Raw genomic sequence first — 23,087 nt, 5'->3', positions numbered from 1 at the left:
AATGGCAGTGGGTGTGTGCGAAAGGAGAGAATATAGTGAAGAGAGGGATCTGAGACAAGAAAGAGGGGAGAGAAAAGAATGTAAGAATAAAGTAACGGTGATCAACAGAATTAGAGACTTGAGTGTTTTTGAGGACCAAGTTGGTCATTTTTTAAGTTTTGAACCTAGTTAATATTAGCCCAAACTTCAGGGTAGTTTATTGGAATTTACCCTATATGTTATATAGATATAGATGTATAAAATTAACAAAACTAGTGTCATGGATAAGTGTTAGGAGTAATGCATATAACAATTAATTAGGAAGGTTATAGATTTACTTACTCTAGTTTATAAATACTCATTTAATATACTTGTTTCAAGACAAATAAATTGATTTGCTCTTAAGTGCTTCCAAAATATTAAAGTGTCAGAGAGTTTCTCCTATCTTATCTCTAAAATATTAAAGTGTTCTAGAGTTTCTCCTATCTTATCTCTAAACACTTGTGTGTGACTTTAAATTTGTAGAAGTGATATCAAAGTCACAAGTGATATCAAAGTGATATCTTAAAACGTCACTATAGGTCCTTAAAAACGTCACTATAGGGCTTCATAATTTTTTTTTTTTTTAAACTCGATTTTGAAAAAGTCGAGTTTTAAAAGAGGGACATTTCCCTATTTAGTTTGGAAAGAAGGACAAAATGCTAATTAATTTGCCAGAAAAAGGAAGAAGCCCATTTTGTCCTGAATTCATTATATCAAACAGGGATTATATAGTGTTAACCACTTAAAAGAGCATTTCAAAATATTTTATGCACCCTTTTGCCAATGGCACCAATTCCTTTGTAATATTATTTGTTTATAAGACTTCAAAATCAATATTTTGGTGTTTAATGAATACCTTTCTTTGTACATATGTAATACCAATTTACTTTATGATAATAAACTTTCCTTCTACAATTTTTTTTTATTATAAATAATTCGATAATTACAATAATAAAGGAGGAAAATGAATCTTGATTCTTACTAACATATTAATCTAAATGTAAATTTGATGGTAAAGAAAACATGAGGACAAGCGATGGGCCTCAAACAAAAGCCACTTAACCTCTAGCTCCAACTTGCAAAGACAGTGGTATTAAGAACAGCATGTTAAAAATTAACAATTGAATATTTTATGAGAAACTGTTTCTACCGGAATAAACCATACCTCATTGCAATTATTATTTATTTATTTACATCCAAGAAAACGAAGCTGCCAACTAACATAATGAAGGATTGGAGGGAAAGAGGAAAAAAAAAAAAAAAACAAAAAACAAAACAAAGCAAAAGACAAAAAATGGCACTCTAATCTTGACTACTTCCTGTTGCAATGTAAATCCTTTATCTTAAGGAGAAGAAGAAACATAATGCCAAAAGCTGAACCAGCAACAATCTTTGACATCCAGATGAATATTTTCTAACGCAGCATAAGTATTACTATTAACTGGAAGCTCAAGGAAACTTGCCATTCAAAATCTGTTGATTGCATGTAGGCAGTTGACGTTGACAAATTGTCAACTTGACTCCTATTAGTGCAGGAGGACATCCAATCTTTGCCACCAACCCAGAAGAGGAAGTACAGACTACAAGATCCAGAGCTCGAAGAGCATAGGACTTCATATATACTGTGAAGCTGAAACTAACTAAACTGGTGTTTCATACAAGCTTCACCTGAAAGAGAGCATGAGTATCAACTTTCCCTGTGTAAATTTACCACATTTATGATGTCTAGTTGAATCAACGACATAGCAATACCCTATCAATATGTTAGCTTGCAAGTAAAATACGAAGTAGAGCCCAGTATGTCATTTTTGCTTGGAAATCATTACATGATTTTCTGTAAGGTAGAATAAAAACCAATACTCGAAGGTGAAATATGATCCATGTCCACACACAACATTCAACAATATGCATTAAAAAACATCATTTTCTTTTTTGATGCTCAGCCGACAAAATCAAACATAGGTGATGACCACACTCATGCACTCGGGTATTGAACCCAGGTTTGTGGTACACCTCGCATCCAAACAGACCCTACCACCAGAACTGTGGGAATCTTTGACTATGATTTGATGTATCATATTTGGATACCGCTTATTTTATTGAAACTGAAAACTTATTACTGAAAGTACTGTAGATAAAGGTAAAAGTTAATTGAAATAGTACAATGGAGCTATGAATAGTGTCAAAAAGTGCAGTGGAGCACATGTATAGTAGCAAAAATAAGCTGAATAGTGAAATAATTTTCATTTTTAATCTTAACCCAAACGCACATGCGTTTGGGTTAAGATTAAAAATGAAAATTATTTCACTATTCAGCTTATTTTTGCTACTATTTATGGGTCCCACTGTATTATTTTAACTAACTTTTACTTTTATCTACAGTACCCTAGTTAGTTTTTACGCGTAAGATACGCGTATTGATCACGTACGTCCGTAATCTATAAAAAGACTCACGTCTCCAGTTATATTGGCAATGATACGAAACTATACGCGTTAATTTGAGGCTGAAAGTATAATAAATGTTTGTAATAGAACAGGTATATATCGGCTTGTTTAGTACGGCTTGATTGAAGATACAGCTTGTTAAAAAGTAACTTTCCTAATGAAAACGGTTGGCTTTAGGCATCAAAAGTCAAACACGATATATAATGGTTTTACAGCTTTTGCTTGAAAGTTCTGTTGTGTTAAAAAAAAAAAAAAAACACTTTTAGAAATGTATTCCAATCAAACTTTTAATATATTTCTTATTTGATTTTAAAAAAATGTTTAATATATCTATTTTATTAAAGTTGTAAATCCAAAAATAAAAATAGAAGCTTACAAAATAACCATTGTTAGTTCTTAAAAAATGTTAAAATTATTACAAGTTTTAGTATAAAAAGTGTACAAGTTGATGTGACAATGAATGCGATTAATGTAATTTTACAACGAAATAATAGAAGTGTGTTTTTGTTTTTAATAAATATTTTTTAAAAAAGTTATGGGTGTTTTTTTAAAAGTGGTGCTTTTATAAATTTATAGTAGTTGACACATCAATTTGTTAGATCTAAATAGTAAAATTTGTAGTAATCCTAGCACCATTCTAAAAAAAATTAATTTTGTCGAAATGTTCTAAGGATTAAATCACACTTGGCAAAAGATAAAGGTCACGATACAAAAATTATTGCTTTTATCTTTAAAAAGTATAGATATATGTTTCCGTATTTTTGTTACGATTTTTTTAAAAAATAAACGTAATATACTCATATTATACACATAGCGTTCTTTCTCCGTTTCCGTATCTTTATGCCGATTTTTTGAAACGTACTTTTTAAAAAGATGCCGAATTAAACCTGTCCGTATATTTACAGTATCAAACGCATACCGTATTTTGCTAACTATGTACAGTACTTTCAGCAATAATTTTTCAGTCAGTTTGTTTTGTTACTATTCATGAGTCTCACTACAATTCATGAGTCTTACTACACTTTTTGATACTATTTATGGGTCTTATTATATTATTTCAGCTAACTTCTACTTTTATTTACAGTACTTTCAGCAAAAGTTTAAAGTACAATGTTTCCAAATCCATTTTTGTGAGAAGGTTACAAGTGAAAGAATAAATTCAAAACCATCATTATCAACTAGGTGAATTAAGCAATTAAAAGCTAAATGGAAATGAAACATACATGGACAAATTTGCAATGAAAATCTTTTAGCAAGGATATAGTGAGCGGCTTACTTCGAATACAGGCAATGTGATTGCTAAGGCTCTCAAGCACCATCATCATGTTCATCCTCCTCAATAATCACATACTTAGCAGAAACATTTGCAGTGAGTGGTCCCACACTGTCATCTTCACTGTTTTTACCCTTCTTCAGTTTTTGGTATCTAATAAATAAATAACATAAATTGATCAACAAAGAAGCAGACAAGGATGAATAAGCTAGAATAAAAGGCATGTGATAAGTTCTCATGCTCTAGACATTTTAATTTTCTTTAAAAAAAATAATGATAAAGTTCAGCTCTTTCTACATTTTACAACCTATGGGATTATATTTATAAATGCTTAGATTTAGATAACGACCAAACATACAGAAACAAAAGTCCACAACTGAAGAGCCAACATTTTACAATTGGCTGGCCAAACCAGAATTTATCACACCAATCAGAGTGCCACTCATGACTCCACAAGTGCATGAATGGGGATTTGGATTCTTCTATCACTGGCATAAAAATATTTTAAATGTTAAATCCTATAACAAAACTAGTGTCTGATAACATTTTTTTTTTTTTAATTAAAAGGCAAGTTACGCATTTACTCAATGAGTCTTGAACAAACAGTTAAGAGCTCAAGATTCAGGCTTGCTGTGTCAACTTATCAATAACATGGTATTTCCCAAATTGACATACCAATCGAACATTTCACTTTTAAATATGCTACCACTAACTACTCAGATACAGCTCTCTTGAAGAAAGTTTCAACTACAATAATGGAAGAAATATTGCACAGTACATTCTGAAGAAATATTAGGGGCACTCATAAAAGCCCTGCAAATTCATAAGAGTTTAAGAAACTGTGACAAGCCTCATATTGAAAAGATATCACATCCCAAAGATAGAGTAAGTTTTAGTAGAAGAGTGCAACAACTCCCCAAAGTAGAGCATCCTGGTGCACACCTAAGAACATAGCATCCTTTTAGAAACACTTGGGTGGTGGGCTCAATGAGCTTAAAAGGATGTGCAGTAATCACTAAGGTCCCAAGCTTAATCCACCAAACTATCAATCCATGGGTTTTCAGGGTATTGCATGGGTAGGGAGTGAAATAGTCTACCTGAAAGCTAGGACACACTTCCTTATATTGGGAAAAAAATAAATAAATAAATAAAAACCACCCAATTAAGACGAAGGCCTTTTTTTTTAATCAAGTTCAACCTAGAGTAAGCTTTTCTTTTTAAAAAATAATAATATAAAGCTTATGTCATAAACCTTCAGCTATTATTCAAAATCACACTAAAACCATTTTTTCATGAATCTTCCCTTAATAAGCTGAACAGTTGCTGCAATTGATCAAGCAAACAGATCACTATTTCTGAACAAATGTGTATTTGCCACTGCTTCACTAAGCATGAGAACTGTCATAACATGAGAAAAATGTGGAAGATTGACCGCAGAGATATGGGTTGATTCAACTCAGTGACAATTAAGTCATCCCAGAAGGAAGAATCGAAGGGTTGACAATGTGCAGCTGCGGCATCAGATACAAGTTGATGTCTGCCTAAAGAATGACAATGATAGTTTCAAGGTATTCAGCTCCTTAAGGTCTTACGAGAAGACCCTGTAGCCAGTGCTGACTAGAATTCTCAATCCCCTAAAAAGATTATAAAGACCTATATTTGATGAATAGGTGTTTGCTTGTTCTCAGGTCTTGAAAGATTCTGGAGATGGATTTGATAATAGCAGAAATATTGTGTAGAGGGAACTGGTTCATAAAGGTTTTATATTTGGTGCATGTCAAATTTGCAACTACCCATGTAAATTCCCAATTGCAAACCTAGTCATCCAAACAAGAACCTTTTAGAATATGGGATAGTAAAGCCCTGCATTTCAATCCTCATCATTTCAAACAAGCTAGAGTTTTCCAAATCTCTTATCTCAACACACTACAGATGCTACTGGTGCAAAGCACTGAAGCACAAAATTCTGGGGCAAAATGGCCAAATACCATTTTTGGCAGAAATTATTAGTGTTCTATCATTGTTTGTGAAATAATTAGTGATCTACCACTGTTTTGAAATTTGAGTTTTTGAAACTCGAGTTTGCCGTGTAACTCCGAGTTCCACACAAAATAGTCATTAAGTTTGCTGTGTAACTTGATAGTAATTTTTTATGAAACTCGAGTTACACGGCAAACTCAGTGGCTATTTTGTATGGAACTCGACTTACAAGGCAAACTCAAGTTTCAAAACAATGATTGATCACTTTATTTCACAAACAGTGGTAGAACACTAATAATTTCTGCCAAAGATGGTATTCGGCCAATTTAACCCAAAATTCTAACTCCATTCAAGCCTAAGCGTGTAGCACACGGTGAGGCATGATTTCTCTCTTTTAAAAAAGAGAGATGCTATGTTCACAATATTTTCACAACAAATTATAGGTGGTTACTTGTTATTGGTTTGAACCTACTACTGAAATTATTTTTTTGCCCCACCAATAACAACCCATAACAACCTAACACTTAGGATTTCTTGTGAAAGTGTCGTATACATGGCAAAGTCAGGGGAGAGGCTAAATAGATAGACAAGGTGGTCCTAAACCTTGCAACCTACCCAGAAATATTTCAGGCGACTATAATTTAGCTCTCTCTCTCTCTCTTTCTATACACACACACACATATATTGAAACGCAAACATGAAATTTAAGCACAGCAATATGGTAAAGTATAAGCAAGACACTTTAGAAATAAACGCTTATAAAAACACAATCCCATTTCCAAATTTCCCAAGGCCACTAGGCATGTCAGAAAATGGAAATTCCAAGAATTTTTTTTTTTTATAATTCCATAGTTGGAGAAGGGGGATTGAACCCTAGAAAACTCCATTGGAAACTCAAAGGATTTTATTACTATTACCCAACAAATTGGGCAAATTAACAACAATTTAATGTTGAAAATCCTAAAATCTAAGAATGAATAAAGAACAACAATGACAAATGAACCAAGATAAAAATCTTGACAGTCTTTTATAGATTATTAGTTTCATTTTGTGATATGAAAAGGGATTAAAAAAAAAACATGAAATATTATGATATTTTGCTTGAAACTAAAGACTTACTTGTACCAATTGAATAAACTAACACCAATCATGATTGTGAAAAGGCCAGCACCTTTCAACCAGGTAAATTCATCATGGAAGTAGAAGACTGCAACCTGAATTGCACAAGATCAGAAAATAATGTCAAACAAATAATGCACAACAGCAGCTTCCAAACCAGCAGAGGAAATTCATCAATATCATGCGAATTAACAATGAATTTAATGAAATGCTTTCAATTCAAATCCAAGGTTAGCGGGCCAATAAATAGAGATTAATACCAGTGGAAAACATTAATTGCCATTCACAGGACCACATGACAGTAGTGCTTCATAATTTAAATAGTCCAGAATTAGCAATTACGTGTGTTTGGAAACAACAGGTAGGAGTCAATGGAGACAGCATCTCAATATACCGAATCACTCGAAAAGTTTATGGAGAATAAGAAATTAATATATTTAATTAATGCACCAAGGAACTTCAAATTTCCTGTTTCCCTCTTCATCCACTCTCTATCAAAAGGACTTTTGTATTTGACATCAATAAAATAGTTCATTGAGCTTATAATTGATAGGAGAAAATGCTAGCCTTATAAATGAAATGACCAGAAGTTGCTCTTAAATACATTTACTAAACGCTTACATGCAGACAGAAAAGTCCCCACACCCTTTTGTTAGCTTTCTAATTTTGGGAAAATATGAGTAATTGCACAACCTATCCCCTTACTGCTTCTATTACCTAAGAGCTTGTTCTCTCTCTTCCCAAAATGCAGACACAAAATTGACACTGTAACCACATCTGCATCTTTCAGGAAACATGTCTCTTCTCCAGGAAAGGATTGGAAAAAGCACTTTGTTATCTACATCTGGAACCATCACCGTACTGTGTAGAATGTCAAAACTTACATTGTCCACCATGCAGATTGAAACATTTGGAAATATTTGTTCCCTTGGATACACAGTTCACATATTATATCTTATAAACCGTGCCTTCCCTAGCGGTCTTCTTTATCAACTTTTGCAGGAAAGGCCCTACTCTAATAGCCAAGCTTTCCAAAATCACATGGACATTTTAAATGATAAGGCGAGCGAGAAGAGTGCAGAAACATTAGGTTACATATGGACAATAATCAGGTGAGTGAGAAGGTGGTAAAGAGAGGAAATCAGAAGTTCTTTTGAAGATGTGGCAGAACTCACTAGTAAACATGGGTACGCTACTTATATACCAAACTGATAGGTTTGCTATAGCAGTGTGACGCAGGACAACCAGAACAAAATTGAAACAACAATAAAATAAAGGGATATGACCTAAAAGTCAGCATCTAGGCCTTGCTTGGAGTCAGTACCAAGCGGGGAAACCACTAGGAGTCAACACCTAGGGTGGATTTGGAGCCAGCACCAGATCAAAAGAGACCAAACGGCCATTTTTTTCATTCATCAAAATATCAACTACCTCCTCAAGGAGTACAATAGGTTGTTTATAAAGAATTGCTAAACCCTAGTTCTAATTGGCTAGGAAACCCTAATTGCCTTATTACAAAAATAACCTTGCTTCCAAATTAAACTACTAATAGCCCAATAAACTAATAGGACTTAAAACATAAAAATGCAATTGATTTGCAAACAAAAATAACACTAAATAATAATCTTCTTGCATCTCCCGCATCACAGTGTCACGTGTATAAATCAGCTGTAAAAGGCACAAACTCCATCAAAGTTTTTCACTTTAGGTTTTACAACTATTTCTAGCTCTGTTCCATCAAATAGTCATACATTTGAGAATACAAACAGATCAATGACTCAACGTAGTTGATACACACTTTATTTGATTGGTCTTGAGTATTGGGTCTTACAAATTGTAATACATTAATAAATTTCATGGATTCACTTCTTTTTTGTGTATAAGTTTTTGCAATTCTTTAGGTTAATGGTCACCATCATGTGCCTAAAGTAATCTTTTCTTCTAAATTTTTTCTTACTTATCAAGAAAATAAAATAAAATAAAAAACCAAGCTGCACTTTGCAATTATGAAATCAATGATGAAAATTTATTACAAAAAATTGCCAGCATGCAATTATGTAAAAGGAAAGGTTACTCATTCCTAATTATAAAGAAAACCCTGCTAGCACATGCATGAATGAATTAGTAGTTGTTATATAAAGAGAAAATTAACAGCTGAATATCCTAAAAGAATGTGGAGTTGTGGACCAATTCAAAAACATATTTTGTGCATGGAAACAGAATTTACAACATGACAATGGGGAAGTCTAGACTGTTGGACAGAACCACAAATTTAGAGTTTGCACTAGGTCAATTTAATAAACAGACGAAAATGAGCAGTTCATACCGCTATAGTGACAGCCTCCTTGACAACACCTGCTATTGTTACTGTGACAGCACTAGTTACTGAGACAAGAATGTATTCTGTCAATACCTGCAGCAACATGAACATCCTAAGTATTTATAAGCAAAAACTCAAATTTATAGATATATAACTTAAAGGCATGCTAACTACAACAGCAACATGAGAAGTTAAACAACTGAACTGGACTACATTTAAGTTGAAGCCAGTTACAATCCAACTCCATCACCCCCCAACACCCCCACACCCCCCCCCCCCCCAAAAAAAAAAAAAAAAAAGCAAAAAGGAAACCTAAAGAAAAAATTGTTTTTAAAAAATAAAAAAAGTTAAACCTAAATTCTTACCATAAAAAAGGCAAGTGTTCCACCAAAAAGCATCAACAAGCAACTTCGAGTGACATGCCATGGACTATTGAAGTAGTTGCTCCCTATGATTTCATGCCAAGGATCCAATATAAGAGAAAAAACAGGCCGTTGCCAATGCCATCACTGGAGTCACATAGCTCATCAAGGTAAGAGGATTTTTCAAACCTGAAACAATTAAATAGAACCATCTTAGGACGATTTCGGAAAACCGAACAGCAATTTTTTAACTCTAAATATCAAAATAAGACATAACACCATTTATAATAACAGACTTGACCATCTTTTAGGGATTCATTGGTTAAAAAAATATAGTGATTTTCATATCCTAGGGAAGAAAGAACAAAATTCTCTGAAATGTGACACAAATTTTTGTGCTAAGCCTACCAGAACCAGAGAGTGTTTTTTCTTTTCTTCTTCTTAGTTAAGTTTGTGTGTGTGCTTGTGAAGGGGGTGGCATATTTAGAATAACAGATTTTTTATTGTAAGTTATACACTCCATAGGTCTTGATTCTTGAACCCAAAACCTCACCCATACAAGTGAAGGAGTATTAACAACATTGGAGGGGTAATAAATATTAATGGTTAAACCATAAATAGGGGCAATTTTAAAATTTAGGAGCCAACATAGACCCTTCCAAGCTTCTTCGAAGCTTTACCCCTATGCAAAGCATCTCACAACACATTCTCATGAATAACTTTCTTTTTTTGATAAGTAAGAAATATGTATATTAAAAAAACTGCTAAATGCAAAGTAGCACAAATCATATCAAAGAGTACATAAAAATAGAGAAAAGCAAAAACATAAAAGAAGCACTAATTACAAATAAAGAGAGGGCTAAGGAACAATGGGAGAGAATCACTAGATGCAAGTCCCCAAGACCAATCAAAAAGGAAACCAAAAAAGAGAGCAAGCAACTAGTCATCGGATCTATCCAAGTCCTCAAAAGTCCGCCGATTGTGTTCCCTCCAAATACACCACATCAAACACAACGGAACTAAATTCCAAATGTGAGATGAATGCTTCCCCAACCATTACACCACATCAAACACAACGGAACTAAATTCCAAATGTGAGATGAATACTTCCCCAACCATTCCACCAACCAAATAGAAAATCTGTCACCGAACATGAGGGAACCCACGAAATCCCAAAAGTACTAAACACAAAGCTCCACAACCGATAAATCTTTCCACAATGTAACAACAAATGATCCACAACAACGACACATAATGCACTAGTCAACAAAATCAAAGTCCCCAACACGCAAGTTATCTCCCATGAGAATCCTATCCCATGCGGCTGTCCAAACAAAGAAAGAGACACGCCGGGGTGGTTTAATTTTCCAAATACCTTTCCATGGAAAAACAACGGAAGAAGAACCATGTAACTTATGATAAAACGAACGGATATTAAAATCCCCGTTCTTTGTCAACTTACATCTCATACGATCACCATCTATCGTTGAAGGTAAATTGGATGCCAAAAATCAAAAGAAATCATTCACCACATCTGCCTCCCAATCATTAGGACTCTGAATGAAATGAACATCCCAAGTTCTCCTATCCCGCACTCCTTGGCATATCAAAGATGAGTCTACAGAAGTCGCTTTGTTAGTAGCAATATTGTACAAGACCAAAAAAGCCAAATGGAGCGAAAGATCCCCACACCACCGATCTGTCCAAAATTTCACTCTATTCCCCACCCCAACCTTAAACTGGATGTTTTTGCTAAAAACATCCCAACCCATTTGAATACTTCTCCACAAACCACACCCATGAACACCCCTTCCCAACTTGGAGGTCCCCTCCCCACCCCCAATTCTTCCCCAAATTTCAAAGTTACAACCCTCCTCCAAAGTTGAGTCTCCTCGACGCTGAAATGCCAAGGCCACTTTCCTAGTAGGGCTTTATTGAAAGTGGTCAATTTCCTAATTCCTAAACCGCCAATGGCAATAGGCATACACACCTTATCCCATCCCAACATATGTGTCTTAGAATCACCCCACAAAAAAATCCCTTTGCAACTTCTCAATTTTGTTAGCCACATGTGTAGGAACGGTGAAAAGAGATTAAAAAAAAGAGTAGGGATGCTAGATAACGTACTTTTAAGCAAAGTCAGTCTACCACCTTTCGACAAATATAACTTCTTCCACCCGGCTAACTTCCGTTCAATTTTTTCCAATATAGGGTTCCAAATAGAAAGGGACTTATGAGACGCCATCATGAATAACTCCAACATTAACAATTAATATATCTCATCTCTAAAAATACAACAAAGCCTCTGTCCCTGAACTTTGGGATCAGCTATAAGGGTATGTTCGGTTGGGATCAGCTATTAATAAACTTTTTATATTGTGAAACTTGAATATTCTGCTTGGAACCATCTTTCTTATAATGAATCCTCCATTGCAGGGAAAAGTTCAACCTCCCAATATGTTGTTCCTTATTAAAACTATTCTTCTTAAAAAGAAGAATTAAGCAGTTTTTTTTAGGACTGAGCAAGGACTCGGCCCACCCGAAAACCCGACCCGACCCGAACCGACAGGTTTTGGATGGGTCTGAGAATATTCGGGTTGGGTTTCGGGTCTTAATTTCGAGTTATTTTCGGGTTCAGGTTGGGCGTCGGGTCAAATAAATACACTAGTCTGAACCCGATTTTTTCTTTTGTAAAAAACCTTACTCTGTTTGTGTTCTCTCTTCGCCTCTCTCAGGGCCTCAATTATCTCTGTGTAAGTCATCTTTCACGTGTTGTGTTTGTGTGTGTCTGATATTTTTATCTCTGTGTGTTTTGAAAATGGGTAATAGGGTAAGGGAACAAGACCCACACACTGTGTGTGAGGTGTGGCCGCCGCAGTTTCCATTTTCAGAAGAGTCGCTGCTCGTAAGAGGACTTGTATGCCTCCTCCTTTCTCTCTCTCTTGTATTAATTTATGTATATATATATATATATATTTGTTTAGTGAATGTATTAGTGTTACTCATTTGTACTTCTGGGTTTGCTTTTGTTTCAGTTTTTAGGAACTGGGTTTTTGTTATTGCTTGTGGATTTGCTAAAATCAAAGTCATTTTTTAAAAGTGTTTTTTGATTTATGATCATGTTTCTTGATCTGGGTCATTCTTAATTTCTTATAATTTTAATGGGTTTTCTTTGTTTTTAAATTTTTTTTAATTGTGTTTTTGTATTCAGTTTTAGCTCTGATCTGATGGGGTATGTGGGTTTTTGTTGTTGTTTATCATTGGTTAGTTGCTTGATCAATTATGAACTTTGTTATTCGTCTGTTACTTGTTTGATCCAGCCTTTATGTGTTATTGTCCTCACTTGAATTTATGTTGTAACTTGAATGGTTATTTGTAAAAGTCTGAAGGTTTAATGTGTTTGAATTGGGGTTTACTTAATAAGTGTAGTTGTGATATACTACTCGATGCCTTAATTCAATATGATTAATAGATATGTTCGATGAATAGAATGGACCTTCAAATTGGTCCTCAAATAGCTAGGTGAAGTGCCTCCCTAGGCATGTTGGAATTATGATTTGGATGATTAGAGCTATTTACTGCCAAGAGTGTTGTTGAAAAGATTAGCAGCCTCTCATCACAGATTCATAATCACCACTGTGTTATCTGTTGCTAATGTCGAGATTGTTCCTGTAATGCATTTATAAGTGAAGTGAAGCATTTTAGTTAGATCTTCTAGTTCTGTGCTGATGTGGTATTGGGTATGCTTATATATTGTGTTTTATTTGCTGTATTCTTGGGGGAGGGGGTTTTTAACCTGGACATCTTCCTGGGAAACATCAATTGGCTACAAGCTTATTTGTGATATCATGTATGTCGTAAGGTTCCTGTTCTAGTTCTGTGCTGATAAATCAAATAATATGACAGCAACTAATGGGGCGTTAGAAAAACCATTTTTATATAGTTATATCTAGCTTTAGTTCATGGGAAACAACTATATTGTAATGAATTTGAGAAGAAAAGGAAAAAAAAATATATAGTTAAAGCATGATTAGTGGTCAAGGTCATTGTTTGAGTGGTCCTGTAGGTTTGGTCACATTGATGCATGTTCTGTTGTAGGGTTCATTGAATTTTGCTATTTAAAGCTCTCATCCCTGAAGCTTTGTAAAAATTAGTCATCTAAATAAAAAGGTTTTGGATTTTAGGGGAAATGGGTTTGTGTTTTGCTTATTTGTTTCTATTTGGTTTTACAGAATCAACCGGACTTCATGCACCAGTTCTACTCCGAAGCCGGTACCATGATTCGTGTTGATGGCAACAACTGCAACACTGCCTCTGCTATGCTTGTATACTTCTCTTTCTCTCTCTGTCTATCTTTTTATTCTTCTATTAACAATGTTGGATTTGGATTTTGTATTCATGAATTGGGTTATAACCAAAATATGATATAATGGAACGATTAAGTGTGTTGCTGCTTTACTGGATTTTTATTTTATTTAAATTTTGGTCAATTTTTGTTTGTCTGCCTGGATTTATTACTGCATTGTGATACATTTTAGTAGCAGTGGCAGGTTTAGATGGTATTTTTGGTTTGTTAAAATTTTGAGGTGGAAGGGTATGAACCATTGGGTCTATGAAGGAAACAAAGGAAGTGAATTGATGAGGTACAGATTAGTGCCATAGGGTGAATTATTTGTTTAGAAATATCACATGTTTTTGGTCATTCAGTAATTGCTCCATTAGTAGTGTACAAGATGCTTAGTAGAGCATGCCAAAGTGCTGGAAGTGAGATAGTTTTTGAGCTGGTGAGGGTGGGGGTGGGTTTGAGGGGTTGTAACTTTTTGGGGAGCACAATGATAATATGATTAAGGCACGTGCTTGATGCTTTTCGACTAATTTCATGCACTCTTTTGCCTCTGCACTCATTGGTATAATGAATTGGTGGCTTTGTAAGAAAAAAAAAAATAGTGTAATATGGTGGAAGCCACTGATAACTACAAATTCCATGCAAATTTTCAATGTATAAGAATGTGAAGTTTAATATTATGGTAGTCTTTCCCTTGTTATGTGCAATTAGTGTTTTGGATTTTGTTTCTATTTTGAGATTTAAGGTTTTAAGGCTAGTTTATACTTGTAGCTTCCATATTTTCTAATACTTGATTACTATTTTCTTGACCTTAGGCATTTATATTATCAACCTAGGAAAGACTTGGAAGAAGCTTCAGCAAGAATAAGCGACACCAAGATAGAACTACAGCATTGCGTTGGATGTGTGGGAAAAACTAGAAGATTTTGTAGATGGACCATGCAATTTTATTGATGTGTAAATTTCGTTTTTGGTTGTTGCCAATTTGCTTAGGACAATACTAATCTTAAAACCTAGGAATGTTTTTTTTTTTTATTTTTATGAATGAGCAAATTCATTCAAAAGAAACAACCCGCTTTAGCCAAGGATAAAAAAGTCTAGTTTACCCCAAAAAAAAAGGATAGGAAAACCTAAAGAGTCAAACAAAGTATCCAAGAGTTTAACAAGCAAAAAAAAAAAAAAAAAAAAAAAAAAAAAGACCTAGAAAATCGACCCGATTTTTCGGGTCGGGTCAGGTTTTAGGCAACCAAACTCGATTTTTCAATTTAGTCTTCTGTTAATATTCCGTCCATGACTACTATTAACTTGTCCAAAAACGATGTCGTTTTGCCATTTATATAATATTTAATTATTTATTTCTTAATTAAAAAGAGTTAATTTAAAAAAAAAAACCAGTTTATCCCCCATTTGAAGAACACGAACCGTCTGAAGAATAAGAAGTAGAAACCCACTACCCACTCCTGCTTACTGCCTAACCCATCAATAATTGAGATCGAGAGGGAGAAAGCAAGATCAAGAGAGAGAAAAAGAGATCGACAGACCGAGAGGTTGAGAGGGAGAGAAGGTACTCGGCAGCTCGGCTCAGGCCAATCCTCGGCGGCTCCGCTCCAAGAGATGTACTTGACTCTGGTCGAAATACCTCCTCTCCCTCTCAATCTCTCAATGCGGCGCCTGTGTTCTCAGCCACTGGAGTCACGGACCATGAGGCTAGAGAACCCTTGGGTTGGGTGTTTGAGCATCACTGAGTTGAGTACCTGGGTTTAGTTTGGGTTTATGGGGTTCTTTAACCCGATTTCACAATGGATTACTTGGTTTATTTTAGGTCGAAGGAAAAGTCTTTCTGCTGGGTTAGAAGCGTGTCAATCTCTCACTTTCTTCCTCACGATCTGCTGGTATTAGAGCCTTACTGGGTTCCTCTAATTTGCTCTTCTTCTTTTTTCTTTTTCTTTTTTAAAATTTTAAATTAACGTTTTTCTCTAAAATTAAGAAGAAGAAAAAAGTTAACGGAAGAAATTAACAGCATATTAACAGAGTACTTAATTAAAAATGAATGAAACATAAAGGATTGAAATGACAAATCTCAAACTTAGAGAACTGAAATAAAAAATTGTGAAATTTAGAGGGTCTGTTTTGTATTTTGGCTTAAGATGTTTTATGATTGGAGCAGACAGGAGTAGAGTTCATAGTATTAACCAAACCACTTTATAGTACTTATGGTTAGCACTGTTGATGAACTTATGTAGCCTACAAAATAAACCTTAAACTCAAATCTGCTATTAAGTATTCTAAGCAGATAAATGGATCTAGTTGATAACATTGCATAAACTGATTTCTTTTGCTTAATGTACTTCTAAAAATAAAACACACCCAAAAAAAAAAAAAAGTGAACCCAATGCAAGATTATGGCTAAATTATAATCTCATATCAACAATTACAGTGATCACTAACCACAGTCTCAAAACACTAAAAAGCGAGAATATAACAAGAAATATACCATTGGGAGGACATTGGTGACAGAGATATCATCAGTAGGTGAGAAGTGAGCTGCAATCAAGTTGATTCTACGTCTGGCCGCTTGGATCTCCATTTTGGTGCAAACAAAATTAAACCAGTGGACGTTTTGTTTTGTTAGAGGTGGATCAAGTTTTTAACTTTGTCACGGGTCACTGACATTGTGGGTGATATTTTTGGAGGAGAAAGAAGATCAATAGATTTATTATTAGTTTTTTTTATGAATCAATCAATAATGGGTGTGGGAAAAATATGTTTTGGAAGATGCCACGTGTATTGAGAAAAAAAAAATCAGTTTATAGTAAGATTTTTTTTTTTTTTTTTTTGGGGGGGGGGGGGAATAATGGGTGGTTTACTTTTCTTGAATTTTTTTTTTTTGACTTTTTGAAAAGTATTGAAAATTAAAGAAAAATATCTCTTAGCGTATGTGTTGGATGAAATGAAATGAGAATGGGACGAGACGTGATCCAAACATACTAAGGGTATGTTTGAATTGAACTTATTGGGTCTATTTGAATAGAACTTATTTTACTGAAATTGAAAACTGAAAATACTGTAACAAAATAATTTTTAAATGTGTGAATAGTACTGTGGGATCCATTTTTAATGAAAAAGTTGATAAAAAGTGGAGTTTGTGGGGCCGGTGAACAGTGCACAAGTGCACTGTTCACAGAAGAACGGGTCAACCATTGCGGCTGAAAAGAAAAAAAAAAAAACTGAGGAAACGCAGACGCAGCACTAATAAGTGCTATCCAAACGAGCACATTGTTGCTGAAACTGAAAACTGAAAATACTGTAGCAAAATAATTTTTAAATGTGTGAAAAGTACCGTAGCAAACGCTGAATCCAGGTGGGTTTGGATTCAGCGTTTGCTGAATCCTGCGTCCACGTTTTTCCCTTTTCTTTTTTTTTTTCTTTTTTTTTTTTTTCACTTTCACGCGTTTAAGGAGAGACAGATTTTACTGTTCAGAGACAATTTTCACTGTTCATGCACTGTTTCGCCACTGTTCACGTACTGTAGCAGTACTGTTCACGCATTTAAAAATATTAAAAATGGGTCCCACGGTACTTTTCACACATTTAAAAATTATTTTGCTACAATGTTTTCAGTTTTCAGTTTTCAGTTTTCAATTTCAGCAACAATAAGTTCAATCCAAACAGACCCTAAGTCTGTTTGGATAGAACTTATTTTATTGAAATTGAAAATTGAAAACTGAAAATACTGTAGCAAAACAATAAGTTCAATCCAAAGAGACCCTAAGTCTGTTTGGATAGAACTTATTTTATTGAAATTGAAAATTGAAAACTGAAAATACTGTAGCAAAATAATTTTTAAATATATGAATAGTATTGTGAGACCTATTTTTAATGAAAAAATTGCTAAAAAGTGTAATTTGTGGGACTCGTGAACAGTGTACAGATGCACTGTTCACTGCTGACTTAGTCAAGAGGTGCGGCTGAAGCAAAAAAAAAAAAAAAAAAAAAAAAAAAAAAAAAAAAAAAAACTGAAAACGCAAAACGCAGCAGGAAACGCGGATCCAAACCGCACCTAAAATTGCTTTTCCGCGTCTCTAACTGTTGCTAGCAGTTTTGTAAGATAGTGTGTTCTGTTGATCAAAAAAAACATACTAAAATTGCTTTAGAAAAAAAAATGATTATATTTATTAGTTTTTTCTTATTCTTTTGCTTCCGTTTTGAATAAATAGATTCTTTTATGCCTCTTTCACTAATACAATATTTTTTGATGAATGACTAAACTGAAAATCTATCTAATTTAGAAAATGTAATTTACAATAATTTAGCTTAATCATGAACTAAAAAAAGAATTAAGACTTAGGAATAAAAGAATGAATTCGCGTCAAAAATAATATGACAAACTATGTTTTAAAGAGTAACAACTAAGGATGTAACATGAGGCACATATACAAGAAAGGACACAAAAGAGTTTTGATGGTGGAAACTATATAGGTTAGAGAACACAAAGGCAACCAAAAGAATGCCAAAGAAGATAGGGTTTCTTACGAACACCTAATAGTCAAAGCTATGAGTGTGTGTGTGTGTGAGAGAGAAAGAGATAGAGAGCTCTTGAGTCTTAACAACTTAATCCATAAAGGAAATTCTTTGATGACTACACTTTTATGATAATAAATTATATGTTAAATGAATCCAATTTAGGGTATTAATAGGAAACTATTCCTAGACTAACCATTCACTAAATTATGGTTAGTTGGTTATTGGAAATGTAATACAAGTAAAATATTTTACTTGCATCCCAAGTATAATTGGGCTTGGAGCTTGACTTGGATTGAGTTTAATATCTTTAACATTAATTGGATTTTTAATTACGTGTTTTATGGCTTTATACATAAAAATTTGAGGATTCAATAGAAGGGATCTTATCCCGCACATATTCTTGAGAAATTTTTCAGGTTACACAATACTGTATCAAGTCTACCTTGTTGTTACTTGACTGGATTGAAGGCTGCAAATTGCAATACTTATACAAATACTTACATTATAACTAGGGGTGTTCACCAAACCCCACAAACTGTAAAAACCGCACCAAAATATTATAACCGCTCCGCACCACAAGTAATAATGCATCACACCGCATGGTGCAGTGTGATTTGCGGTTTTATAATAAGAAAACCGCACAAACCGCACCACACCATACCCTCTTTATATACTAAAATATTTATTTATTTTTAATATTAAATATATTATTAATAGTTTAATAACCCTAGTTTTCAAAAAAAAAAAAAAAAGTTTAATAACTCTAGCAAGTGTTGACTAGAAATGCCAACCCAAAATAAAGAAAAACTAACTCAATAATTTAAAACTTGGCCCAAAAAAGGGAAAAATTAGTTTTGGGTTGAGTAGAAAAAGCCTAAAATTTGAAAAATACACCGACTTCAAATTGCATCTTATACATAATATCGCACATGTGATCGCAAAAATGAGGTGCGGTGCGGTTATGGTTTTGGCTAAACTCTAAACCACACCACAACGCACCGCACTGCACATGTGACCGCAAAAATAAGGTGCAGTGCAGTTATGGTTTTAGTTAAACTGCACCGCAAAGTGTGGTGCTAAAAATGGCCTAAAACCGCACCACGAACACCCCTAATTATAACACTGAAGATATTTCTAGTTTTAAGAAGTAACATTTATTCATTTCCAAACTATTATATAGTATGCAATAGTGCTGCAATAGTCAACACTCAACAGAGTGTTACTTTTTCCTCCAAAAAAAAAAAAAAAACAAACAAACAAATAGAGTGTTACTGTTTACACTACCAGCAACATAATAAAATATCTATTTGATAATTTAAAACAGAAATATAAATGTAGATAATGGGGGAGGAGAGGTAGATAGTGTTATTCTTTATACTATTTCGTATCTATGTGCATGAGGTACATTGTCTCATATCAATAAAATTATACTTATCAAAAAATAAAAAAGTAGATAATGGGGGAGGGAATGTGGGGTTTGAAATACAATTTTTTTATTAAGGAATTTTCCATTTTCTTGATAGATTGGTGATAATATAGGGGTGCCATCCATATTTCAGTGACATTTATACTCTTGTTTTGTAAGGTGAGTTTCTTATATAGTATATTGTCAGGCCTCTAGTAAAGTGTAGTTTGTTAAAATTGCCTACATGACTTCAAAAAAAATTTCTCTCCGTACTCCCACTAGTACTCTCTCCCCCTCACCTTTCCCCTTACCTTGCAACTCAAGTCACCATCATCTGTCCATCCTCCTCCACCTGCTCCTTAACCCCAAAATACCGTCTTCCCCACTCATCCTCACTACGTAAATACCATCCTCCCTTCCCTATATCATCATGGAGGTCTAGAACCTTATTTCTCGCACAGAAAAAGTCTTCTACGAAGAAGCCAAAATAGAACTCCCTCCAAACCAAGGCCTACCACCTCTCCAAACCTCATCCTCTTCGCCAAACTTATTACCAACAAAGATATAGGCCTCGCCTATGTTAGGGACATGGTCCTTAAAGCTTGGAACCCGGTCTACCCACTGGAGGTGAAACGCATGGATAAGAATATTTTTATGTTCTCATTCTACCATGAAGTAGATGCTCATAGAGCGTACCACAAATGATCATGGTTTTGTAAGAGAGGCCATCTTATCCTCAAAAAATGGAGCCCAGAAGTCACCTGGCAAGAAGTATACTTTTCCTCATCAACTTTCTGGGTCCAAGTCCACGGTCTCCCCGCCTCGTGGAATACAGAGGATAACCTAAGAAAGATAGGGTCGAGGCTGGGAGAAGTTACAGAAGTGGATCTAGTTGGTGAACTAGGTGGTGCTTGGAAAAAAATTCTCAAAATTTGTGTAGACATCCCTATGAGAAAGCCACTAATCCCAGGCCTTTTCCTTCCCCGCCCTAACAATACCAACTCTTGGATCGGGCTAAAATATGAAAAGCTCGAAGACGTTTGTTACAAGTGTGGATTTATAGGGCCTAAAGAAAGGTCATGTATGGGCACCCTATTCCAGCTTTGCAATCCCAACGGTGTTAGATTCAAAGCTGCCAGACCATGGCTCCGACTTGGTTACGACAACCTACAACCAAGGATTTTCGAGCAACCAGCCGGCGCCTTCAATGTGACTGTAGCTTTAACGGGACAGGCATCGGAAAATGATAGTAGTTCTGTACGAGATAGTACGCCTGAAAGGGCATCGCCAACAACGACAACATGCATCAGGAGCATTGTACTAGCCCACTACCTACACATGACACGTGGCACCCCTATGACATTCTCATCTTCGCTACATCAGCAGGTACGGTTGGTACTACCCCTATAATGTCTATCCAAGCTGAGCTGGAATCACCACTGGAGACAACAGTCCCCTACCACGTCTCATGCGCCAAGGCAAAGCCCTAAGCAAGCCCTACTACCAAAGCATACCCCTGTGGCTTTCGTAATATGATCCGTTTTACTCCGGTGCAAGTGGGCCTAAGGCCCATAGAGGAGCAAGCATCCCACTCATCAGCCCACAATCCAAACAGCCCAGACCATGCTTATAGCCCAACCCGCCAACAAACCTTAAGTGATTGCTCTAAATTCCTAACTATCCAATCCTCCACACGCCTTATATCTCCGTGTTCTACCACCACTAAACCTAACCAAGAGCTCCAAGTACTGCCCCTATCCACACTGAATAGATTACTGTCCCTATCAAATCCTCTGAAGAGAAAAGTAACAGAAAAAGGGCTCGACTTCTTCGCCAAACGTCTCAGAATTACTGCAAGGGGACTAGAGCCAATCTACTTTGACCCAGAGACAGTAGCTCTCATTTCGCAGTCGAGCCTAGAGTACTTCATACTTAAAGAAAGACAGAAAATAGAAGATGAAGCACACAATCGTAAGTCTTTCTATCACACTCTATTTGAAATTTGTTTACACTCCATTGCAAACCCCAACTCACCTACCTATATGGCTGAGGAGGTGGGCCTTATCAAGCCCCCACCGTCCCCATAAAGCTACTCAGTTGGAACTGTCGGGGCATTTGCAACGCCTCGACAGTTCAAACCTTAAAGACTCAAATAAAAGGGGCTAGGCTTGATTTAATTTTCCTGTCTGAAACTAAAGCCACCGTTAGTAGAATGGAGTTTGCTAGAAATTCCATTAAGTTTGATCACCTGCTAGTTTTTGAAGCAAAAGGTAAAGCAAACGAACTCTGTATTTTATGGAAAGTTGGGTTGTTTGTTAAGGAGGTGGAATACAATAAAAATCTTATTGCTGTTAAAATTAGTGATCTTGCATGCGAATGGCTCATGGTTGGCTTCTATGGCCCACCGTACTCCTCAAAAAAGAAGAAAGCATGGGAAAATCTCATGGCCTTACTTGAATCTAATCAAGGACCCTGGATGTGCTTCGGGGACTTCAACTTTGTGCTCAATCTGACATCATATTATTGATGATGCCATGGGCTAGGCCTGTACTTTAACTCGGCAGTTCCTTCTTTTAGATCTATTTCTTCTTTCTCTTTTAGTTCTATAGGGCCTTCTTTTGGATATATATACATACATATATATATATATATATATATTTTTTTTTTGGTTTCTTTTTTTCTTTTGTTGAAATTGATATCTAATTCTAGATTGTTTGTTTTTGTATGCAATATTATATACATATATATATATATTTATTTATTTATTTATTTTAATTACAATTGGTCTAAATCATTAGCTATTTCGCCTTTTTTTTTCTTTTTCTTTTCTTTGATCTATCCATGTCTATTGCATATCTATATATGGGTTGATCTAATTATTGTTTTATAGATTTGGTTGATTGTAATCTAATTACTTTTTTATAGATCTATATATTTGTTTTTCTTTTGAGATAAAAGATAGAAATAGATCTATATAATTGTTTTTTTAATAGCAGATGTATATAATTGTTTATTCATATAATGTTTGATTGAAATTTAATTATTGTTTTATAGATCTAAATAATCGTTGATTGTAATCTAATGGTTGTTTTATAGATCTATATAATTGTTGATTGAAATTTAATGGTTGTTTTATAGATCTATATAATGGTTGATTTATATTTAATTTCAAATCATTATCTTTTTATTTTTATAAAATTAAAAGCTTTTTTGAATTATTTTGTAAGAAATTAAAAATCCCTTTTTATAATTTTTTTATTTGATTTATTCTTATCTATTTTTTTTGTTCTTTA

General features: G+C 34.6%; 1 protein-coding gene across 1 annotated transcript; it reads right to left on the bottom strand.

Annotated features, from left to right (window-relative positions):
* Positions 1-1,183: 1,183 nt before the first annotated feature.
* Positions 1,184-16,569, bottom strand: LOC115955296 (probable sugar phosphate/phosphate translocator At1g06470). Its single transcript, XM_031073387.1, has 6 exons — positions 16,360-16,569; positions 9,524-9,709; positions 9,165-9,251; positions 6,839-6,933; positions 3,743-3,892; positions 1,184-1,689 (listed from the first exon to the last, which is right to left on the bottom strand). Exons 2-5 carry the CDS (start codon positions 9,554-9,556, stop codon positions 3,775-3,777), a joined length of 333 nt encoding a protein of 110 aa, XP_030929247.1. The 5' UTR covers positions 9,557-9,709; positions 16,360-16,569; the 3' UTR covers positions 1,184-1,689; positions 3,743-3,774.
* Positions 16,570-23,087: the final 6,518 nt, after the last annotated feature.

This window comes from Quercus lobata, chromosome 8 (assembly GCF_001633185.2).
Source record: "Quercus lobata isolate SW786 chromosome 8, ValleyOak3.0 Primary Assembly, whole genome shotgun sequence".
Classification (NCBI taxonomy): Eukaryota; Viridiplantae; Streptophyta; class Magnoliopsida; order Fagales; family Fagaceae; genus Quercus; species Quercus lobata.
The sequence above is the reverse complement of the archived record's forward strand: the minus strand, read 5'-3'. Positions and strand labels throughout refer to the sequence as shown.